General features: G+C 35.6%; 3 protein-coding genes across 5 annotated transcripts in view; all 3 read left to right on the top strand.

Moving 5' to 3' along the window:
* Nucleotides 1-9509, top strand: part of LOC118740511 (SH2B adapter protein 1) — a 35484-nt gene that overhangs the window by 2099 nt on the left and 23876 nt on the right. The window lies entirely within an intron of this gene.
* Nucleotides 563-3216, top strand: LOC118740639 (short-chain specific acyl-CoA dehydrogenase, mitochondrial-like). The gene is made up of 3 exons (XM_036472246.1): nt 563-596; nt 684-905; nt 972-3216. Exons 1-3 carry the CDS (start codon nt 563-565, stop codon nt 1943-1945), a joined length of 1230 nt encoding a protein of 409 aa, XP_036328139.1. The 3' UTR covers nt 1946-3216.
* LOC118740622 (signal peptide peptidase-like 3) overlaps nt 3441-9509 on the top strand; it is a 13839-nt gene continuing 7770 nt past the window's right edge. The window contains exons 1-2 of one of the 2 annotated variants that reach the window (XM_036472234.1): nt 3452-3540; nt 5079-5122. The gene's annotated coding sequence lies outside the window, so the exon portion shown is untranslated. Of the gene's footprint in view, nt 3541-5078; nt 5123-9509 lie in introns of both variants that reach the window. The other variant, XM_036472226.1, reaches the window with a different exon arrangement.

The following is a 9509-nucleotide window of genomic DNA, read 5'->3' as shown; positions in this document are numbered from 1 at the left end:
GTTTATTAAAGATAGTGCCAAGCTAGAGTTGCGACAAAAAGTTCAACAGTACTTTGAGGCTGTGCCGTAGTTTACGTTTAAGAAAAATATGTCGGGCAGATTATTCAATTCACTTACGAGTGAATTTAATTAATTGGGGTTGAAATTCACGCTGAAGTGAATTGCAGAACCTGTCTGTGTATGTTTGTAGATAAATATGTATTTATATAACATATATAAGAAATACAAAAATAAATGTTTTTACAGATACAAGTTTAATGTTAACCGTTAGATTCGCGGTACGTAGGACCGGATATTAATCTTCAATTATGCAACAACAAAATGTAGTGATCACAAACGGAAGAAACTGTTCATGAATGCATTGTCCACAAGTCCCACCAGTGTTGCTATATTAACCCATTTCCACCTTCAAATTCGATAACATCTATCGACTGCGTGATCCGTTCGGTTTGCCGTTTCTATTGTTTTACTTTGCATTGTTTTAATATGCGCATATTTATATTTAAGTTTATTAGCTAGAAAAGGCCATTCACTTGTTGAAATTCTAATCGCCAGTATCACAATGCAATCGCTTCTTAGCACAGCTAAATTTTTGGGTAAGTAATACCAGAAACTTTTATATGCATTATTTTCTGTCGATTGAACTTTGATTTCTCATATCTCGTATGTTTCCATACCAAAAGGGCGTTCTGGCACCTTGAAAAATCAGGCTTTTCGGCGAATCGCCTGTTTAGCCGCATTGCCAGAAACTCATCAGATGCTCCAGAAGACATGTAGAGATTTCGCTGATTCTGAATTAGTACCACATGCAGCAAAACATGATCGTGAACACTTGTACCCGGAGAAGCAAATACAAAAAATGGGTGAACTTGGGCTAATGGCTATAGCGATCCCTGAAGAATATGGTTATTAGAAAATTTAATTATTTCGAATTTATTTTTGGTTTATATTCGATACCTATTTTCCATTAGGTGGTGCCGGTTTGGACTATTTGGCATATAGCATTGCGATTGAGGAAATATCACGAGGCTGCGCATCTGCTGGGGTCATAATGTCTGTGAATAACTCACTTTATTTAGGACCCATCAATCATTACGGGACGCAACAGCAAAAAGAAAATTGGATCGTACATTACACTACTGGTGAAAAGGTCGGTTGCTTTGCATTATCCGAACCCGGCAATGGCTCTGATGCAGGTGCTGCTTCTACTACCGCAGTTGAAAAGAACGATCGCTACATATTAAATGGCACTAAAATGTGGATTACAAATGGCTTTGAAGCAGGCGCTGCTGTAGTTTTTGCAACAACCGACAAGTCATTGAAACACAAAGGTATATCCGCTTTTCTCGTACCCAAGGGTATTAGCGGCTATACTATAGGGAAAAAAGAAGACAAATTAGGAATTCGAGCTAGCTCCACATGTCAGCTAATATTTGAAGACTGTGAAATTCCAAAAGAAAATATTTTGGGTAAACCCGGTAATGGTTTTAAAATTGCTATGCAAACATTGGACGCAGGACGTATTGGAATTGCCAGCCAAGCGTTGGGCATTGCGCAAGCTTCATTAGAACTGGCCGCAGATTATGCGCAGAAACGTACCGCATTTGGCAAGCCTATTGCTAAATATCAAACTATACAGCAAAAGCTGGCTGACATGGCATTAAGAGTGGAATCAGCTCGTTTGCTCACATGGCGTTCTTGTTGGTTGAAGGACAATGGAAAATCGTACACAAAAGAAGCTGCAATGGCTAAGTTAGCAGCTTCCGAGACGGCCACATATTGCGCTCATCAGTGCATTCAAGTGTTGGGTGGTATGGGCTATGTTACTGATATGGCAGGCGAACGTTACTATCGGGATGCGCGTATTACAGAGATATACGAAGGCACGTCCGAAATACAACGTCTTGTCATCGCCGGTCATGTGCTGAAAGAACTGTCTGCATAATTTTTAATATCGTCTCATTAGTACCTACATATATTTAAATTCATTAATATACATACTTTGTTTTAAAATTTATACACAAAAATTTACATGATTAATATTTTTAAGGCAATTTTTGGATGAATCGATTAGGCGGTAGTCAGTTTAAGATATCGATGGTCCTATGCAATAACGGCACAACTCAAAATTAAAAAAAAACAGTACCCTTACTTCTGTTAAGTTCTTACGGCTCTAATCCTAAGTAAGTAGTAAGGATTCTTAAGTAAGTCGTAAAGATTAGACATGTATTAGACAAGGATTAGAGACATGAGACACCTAACAGTAGTAAGGATTTTTTTTAATTTTGGGTTGTGCGATTATTGCAGAGAACCACGGATATGTAGTTGATAAGGATTTTCCACTTTTTTATGTTACATAATTTGTATTTGAAAACACCTAAATAAAAACAATATACACTGCCGGCAAAATGTATTGGCACAGGGAATTTATTACAATATATGCAACAATTCTTATTTCAATTTTTTTCCGATAAATTTTTTGTAAAACAATGGTTCATTCTACAACAAAAACATACAAATATGATTTCTTAACTATGTGCAAAACTCTAGAAAATTCAATAAATTCGATTGCAAATTTTTAACTTTTTAATCAGATTTTTTAGAATTTTTTGAGTATGCAGATTTGTGCCCAATAAATTTTTTTTAAATAAAGGGCAAGTTTGAAGTAGGGGACTTACCCTTTGGCGGTTTTTTGTACGCAGTTTTTTCATTAAAAAAAAATTCGTAAATATTATGTATGGAAAAAATGTAAAACACCTTCAACAAAAAAATTTTCTCAAAAATCAACGCGAGTTTTGCCTAACTTCAAACTTGCATTTGTTATAATAGAGTTTAATGTGCTACAAAAGAGCTTACTCAAGAAAATTCCAAAATATCGGATTAAAAAGTTTCAAATTTGTATTCACATTTATTGAAATTTATAAAAAATATTCTACCTTATCCTGAGTTTCGCCTGAAAAAAAGTTCACCCGAAAATTTATCATCCGCCCATAGTAAAACCGTGGAAACCAAGAGTGAAAAGTGAACCGGTTCGGTGAAAATGAAACTCACGCTAAGACTGATAATGTTTCGTTTTATAGAATGAACCACATCTTTATAGAAATTAACGGAAACTATTAGAACAAAAATTTTCGCGTATATTGTGAAAAAATTTCTGTGTCAGTACTTATTTCCGGCAGTGTATCTATAAAAGGGAATCCTATATGAAAATTTAAAGATCTGCGCTTTTATTTGGCAACAAAATAGTTCGAAACCAAGAAATTCGATTTTTTTGTTTGGTTTTGTAGAATACACCATATTATAAAAAGTTAACGGAAAAATATCAGAATAAAATTGAAATCCTAAATAAAAATTTTAAAATCTGCGATGTTATTTGGCAACAAAATAGTTCGGAACTACATACACTTTTTAGCAACACTGCCCATTGCAACGGAACCCCAATGTAGTAGAGACAAAATTAAATTTTAGCTGAAGGCAAAATGGAATAATTGTGCGTCGTCGTGTTTATGTGGTAATTTTGTAAAAAAAAAGTAATAAAAGGTGAATATTTATGTGGTTAGATAATCATACTTGGTAGCATATAGAAAAAACGACAAAAGGTGACATAAATAGTTAAAATTAATTGGGGGAAAAATGTCTTCATAAACTGCATTACGAAGCAACGATAAAAGAAAAATTCCGAAAGCGAAATGGTGAAGAAGAATACAAGTAGTTGCCAGGCTAATTTCTATTATTAAGAATGTTACCCTACGAGAAATCTTACTGGCAAATGGCCGGTCACCTGACGGTCAGTGCTGATGCATCATGAACCAAAATACAAGATCACGCCTTCTTCTTAGTAGCCCGTTATAATCGCATTTAGGAAAAAAGTGTAACGATTTTAACATTAGCCGTTTGTATACATTTCTTCGTTGTATACAATTTGGTGGTGGCTTTTTACTGCAAGTTTCTTAATTTTCGCTTGTGAAAACGTGTGCACACATAAGGTAAAGAATAATTTAACGCAACATGATTTATAGAAGAATTTGCATAATAAAAATGATTATTCATGCGTTCAGCAATTACGCGGTTTTTTTTTGTTCTCTTCTTGCATAAGAGCCGTTTGCACCATGTCTAGTTAATTCTAACTCCCAGTTAAACATCTTTATCGACGTTATCGACACCCATCATATAACATTTGATCGATAAAGCAGTTAACGTGCTTAACTGAAGGATGTACCTCCAGTTAGCGTTAACTAGACATGGTGCAAACGGCCCTAAGTGTGTTATATTATAACATGGAGTCGGTAACGTCGATAACGATGTTTTAGCGGAGATTAGTGTTAACCAGACATTGAGTAACCGGCCCTTATTGTATTTCCTAAGGTTATTTTTACAAATGTTTTTCTGTGTATTGGTGTAAATTTTAGTGTGTTAGTGAAGAGGTCAGAAAAATAAGTCCTTTCCTTATAGGGGCTGTAATACGTAGGGCCTGTTCGAGGCATGTAATAAATACTGCAATACTGCTGCACTGCTGAAAATTTGCAATACTGTTGCAACTTTCCAACTGATAAAATGTTGCTAGAAATTCACACGAAACGTGATACTTGTAACAATGCGCGCAACACTGCGATTGTGATTGCATCTCTTCATTGTCTTGACTGCATTGTCCAATGTAAACGCGCCGTAAGCCAATTAGATAGAAATCTGAATAAATCTGGTCAGTCTGTTTTTTAAAAACCATTGTAGCGAATCAGGAAGAAGCAAAGCATAATAAAACCATGTAAAAGCAAATTCAAAAAATACACACACGAGAAAAAGGTAAGCAAAGCAATAGATTAAAGATGAGAAGGAAAAACTACGAATAGTTTTATATACACGGCAGTGCATTGAAGTGTAAACGAAGTTGTTAAGCACGGAATGTGTGTTAATTTAAAGGTGTAAGGGCGAAGAAATCCAATAAGAAATTAATATAGAAATTATTAAATATCTGAAGCGAAAGAAACTCAAGAGTTTTCAACGTTTACGTCGTATTCGTATGAGTATTTTTACGTTGGTATCCATCGTTTTTTTCTTCTGTTTTTGGTGATTTAACAAAGCTGCTGGCACTATTGGAGAAAAGTGTATGTGAAAATTTGGAAAGGTGAGTATGTGCTACAATTGCATCCAAAGCATGAAAATTATATTTGTTCCCGCTGTTTATACTGTCCGATTTTCTTCGGGATACCTACTATGTAAGTATTTTGTTCACTAGAGCTAGGATATAATATTAAAACAAAAAGCAGAATGAAGAGATATGTTTAGATTGATTAGTTAAATAAATTCGAGGAAACTTTCTTTTACGGCCGATCTTCGTTTGCGTTGTGGGCGGAGGGGAGGGAGCGTTGCACGCCTCATACCCCATTGCAGGGAGGGCATAACTGCCGTTTTGAAAAATGTAACACTCGGCTGCTTAGGCTCCTTATAGGTCCCTAGAAAGTATTTACAAAAATTGGCAAAAATCACGATTTTTACTCGCGTTTTCGCTTGTTTCGTGTTGACGACTTGAGCCTTTCCGTGTTGCCGGACAAGAGGGGCCGCCAAGGGTATGTAACATTTCTTGTGCACAAGGCAGAAGACCCCAGGTCCAGAGGCTTCTATTGAAAAAGTTCATTCTGCGTAGGCGGTCTTTGGGCGCGATTAGGGATTTTAACCCTTACTAAGGAGAATTCTCCTTTCTGTGTTGGCGGCCTTCGCCCGCGCTTAGGGATTATAACATTTACTAAGTAGGATTCTCAGGTCGGCTTTCCAAAACGGAACCATTTGAGATTTCAGCGAAAATAAGGAGTTTCGTCATGAAACTTGATGAGGATGTTGGGCGAGGCCTTTATCTGAATTGGTTACTATCACATTGTAGTTACTAATAGAAGTGGGAAATGTTTAGTTATTGGCCCATCGTTTTTGGGGTGGGGGGCGGAGGGGGAGGGGCGTGGCCCCCAAAACCCTCCTCATTCGAAAGGGGACAGTCGCCACTTTTCGAAATCACGAATTTTTTGTGTGATGTATGTACTGTATTTCGATGGCTGAGTGGAAGATCGACCTATCTCGGCTGCCAGTTCGAAAACGTTCTATTTCAAAAAACTTTTCAAGAACGCCCTATTTCAGAATTTTATTGAAAAACACCTTATCTCAAAATTCGGTTCAAAAACGCCCTATCGCACTTCAAAATCTATTGAAAATATGCTGATATAGGGCGTTTTTGAATCGTCAGCTGAGATAGAGCGTTTTTGAAACGAATTTTGAAATAGGACGTTCTTGAAAAGTTGTTTCAGATAGAATGTTTTCGAACTGGCTGCCGAGATGGTCGATCTTCCACTCAGCCATCGATTTGCAGTGTTCACGTGCCTATATTGTCCTTTTAATATATGTATATGTAAACAGCTGTTCTTGGAAATCGTGAATATCGTGAAGCATCTGGAACGCAACTTATATATATATTTCTTTTTGAACTAACACCGGCTACACACGACGAACATGTGAGCGGCTCATATGTGATTTTGTCGTGATAGCGTAAAGATGGGTAGCAAAGACGCGGATGATCAAGTTCAAATGCTTATGACTTAGGTTTTTTTATTTATGTGTTACTTAAATTTATTTATATTTCACTTCTATGTATGTACATATGTACATACATATACATATAGTAATTTAATCTCATTTATCACAAATTCAATATCGTACATGGCTTAGCTGCACTTATCCGCCGATGTGCACACTGCAAGCATCAACAAAAAATGAGGGTTTTGTTTTTGTTTCCAATGCGATGCTCGCAAACCACGCTACAAACGACGAGCATGCTCGTTGAAAAACAAAATTTTTGATTTGTTGCGAGCTTGCTCGTGAACCGCCCTACAAACGACGAGCATGCACCTCACGCCGAGAATGTGCGCGCACATGCTCGTCGTGTGTAGCCACTGTAAACAATGGTCAGAAGTAGGGCTCGGAATCTCATGCAAATGAATGTTTTTATTGGGCATCTTCAAATGGAAATGGTTGAGTTATCTATACGAATCATGAAATTTCCTTTAAAATGGCATTCAGTCGTTAGTGCATATTTTTTGCATATTTCGCATATTTTAGTATATTTTAAAATAAATGCATGTGGTTTTTGCATATTTTAGATTTACAACCATTTAAATTTAGGGTATTATTTTTCATTTATTTTCATTATTTTATCATACATTACATTATAAAAATGTCGGCCCCTCGGCAACACTGAAGTTTATGAGGTCGTTTACGCATCAAATTTCGCTCGTTAACTGCACGTCTATACCTGCTATGGGCGCTCGCTTTACACCTATGTAAAATTTAAAGTGCGCAATATCTTGAGTTTTTTTTAATTTTTATTAGGGGTCTTCATCCAAAGTGATAAAGATATAAATTGCTTAAATTTATCAGTTTATCCGCATTCTTTCATGAACGCTCCTTGGTAAATAATTACACAAAATTGTTTTATAATTTAACTTTTCTGGCTAGTTACGATTCATTCTTAGCTTGTCCATTATGCTTATTTGCTTTTTATGTGATATGATAAATTTACCAGTTTATCAAGTTTATCAACAGTTTATCACTTTTGATGAAGACCCCTATTATTTTAGTTTCGTTGCTTTTTAGGAATTGCCTTTTGTTAAATTGGTACTCGAGAAGGCCTCGAAGTCGTCAGCCAATGACGCTCCCGAAAGCCAGGATGCCATAGCGGCTTTGGTTTTTTTTTTGTTTCCGCACGCGGCATACTTAAAGCCCGAAAAATCTCACAACTCAAACTAAAGTTGTAATCACTCACCTGACCTTTTGCTTCTATCACCCAATATGGTGCTCAAGTCATTTCCTCAGAAAAAGACGAAAGTTTTTTATATGCAAAGACGCCAGTCGTGAAGCACTGAGCTCCAAAAGTGTACATCTTGAAAATTGCTGTACTTTTACAGATTTGATGTTCACTGAATAAGGAAGGGTGATGTGATTTTACACTACACATGTGCTATTGCTACTATGCGCCAAACGCGTCCACCACCACTCACAGTTTTGAGGGGAATATGCATATGCATTTTTTGAATCATATTCGTGCACTTGTGTATGCAGTTAATCAAAATTAAAGTAGGGCGGGGATGGTGACATATATCGCACGTTTAATAATATAGAGATGTAAATCGAAATTTACATTAAAGGTTTCATGATACAATCAATAAGCTTGATAAGAAGGAGAACATGTTCAGCCTAATACTACGTTGAAATTGACGAGTTAAACATGTTAAATTGGCTTTAACCAGTTGAATAAACAAAACGTGTTCATAAACAAGTTAAATCGCATGCATTTGTTGTTGGAAAATTTAGCCAGTTAAGACCCGTTTTCTCATTTAGGTTTCAAAATTTGTTCTTAATAAAAGGCAGATAAATTTTAAAACGTACATGAGAAAACGGCACTAACAGCCGCACTCGAAGAGTCGTTTTATGATTACTTATGGTGTTCCTCAGTAACGATTGGAAAAAGTTCTCTCTCAGAGTCAGCTAATGATTCATTAACAGCTAGGGTTGCCAACATTTTCTAAGATATTTATAGTAGTTTTTCAAAAAAAATTGGCAAAAATAGAGTACTTTTCGAATATATATAGTATTTTATTTAAAAGAAAAAGTAAAAACGATTTTTAGGTGATGGACAAAGTGCTTCCGTGAACGCCGAAGTTGTTTTAATAGAGAGTAGAAATGAATTAATTTTAAAAAAATTTGTTAATTCTTTCTCAGTGTTTTTCAAAATTTGTTACCTTTTTTGATTATAAACGCACAATGACCTTTTACTTTAAAGAATATTTCATTTAATATTGTTATTTCAGTATAAAGGTCATACATTTTATTACACATTTTTTTATTATTGCGTACTAAATTTTTTTCCAACAGTATCACAATGGGCCCTGATCGGACGTAAGTGTGCTGGCGCCCTCTGGGCCTAGCAACCACTTCAACCTAGTACGCCGACCGGAAAAATAGTACAATACTATACATTATAGGACGGTTGGCAACCCAATTCACAGCATTTAATGAACATTAAAGTTAAGTAAAGAAAAACCTTTACTTAACTTTTTAACGAATGAATATCGTCGCCCGTATGACAGAAACATGAATGTGTAAAAATGAAAATTTTGGGAATTCAAGTTTGAAAGTTTTTTTTTACGAAACTTAACTCTACATTTACACAATTTAAATTTTAAAATTATGTTTCCGTGTTTTGGTATAACATAGAACATCCAAAGGTTAATCAAGTCAACACAATGGCTGCGTTTCTTTATACATTCCGGATAATCCCATTTCACAGCCGGAATAAACAGAATGCGTTTGAAATATACGTCAACATATCATCAGGAAAGTTCTAAAGAATAAATAAACAAAATAGTTTATTCCAAACATTCAGAATGAATAAAGAAATGCAGCCAATAACTCAGAACTGATAAATTTCTTCTGGCATAAAGGTGACGATATGAAATTTTTTATTTGTTTTT

The sequence above is a fragment of the Rhagoletis pomonella genome, unplaced genomic scaffold, assembly GCF_013731165.1.
Source record: "Rhagoletis pomonella isolate Grant_MI unplaced genomic scaffold, Rhpom_1.0 Rhpom_scaffold_00001, whole genome shotgun sequence".
NCBI classification, from domain to species: Eukaryota; Metazoa; Arthropoda; class Insecta; order Diptera; family Tephritidae; genus Rhagoletis; species Rhagoletis pomonella.
This window is presented reverse-complemented; position numbering and strand designations above follow the sequence as displayed.

Coding starts and splice junctions, on each gene's coding strand:
- LOC118740639 (XM_036472246.1), top strand. CDS start 563: ATGCAATCGCTTCTTAGCACAGCTAAATTTTTGG. Junction 597..683: donor TAGCACAGCTAAATTTTTGG/GTAAGTAATACC, acceptor CCATACCAAAAG/GGCGTTCTGGCACCTTGAAA. Junction 906..971: donor AGCGATCCCTGAAGAATATG/GTTATTAGAAAA, acceptor ATTTTCCATTAG/GTGGTGCCGGTTTGGACTAT.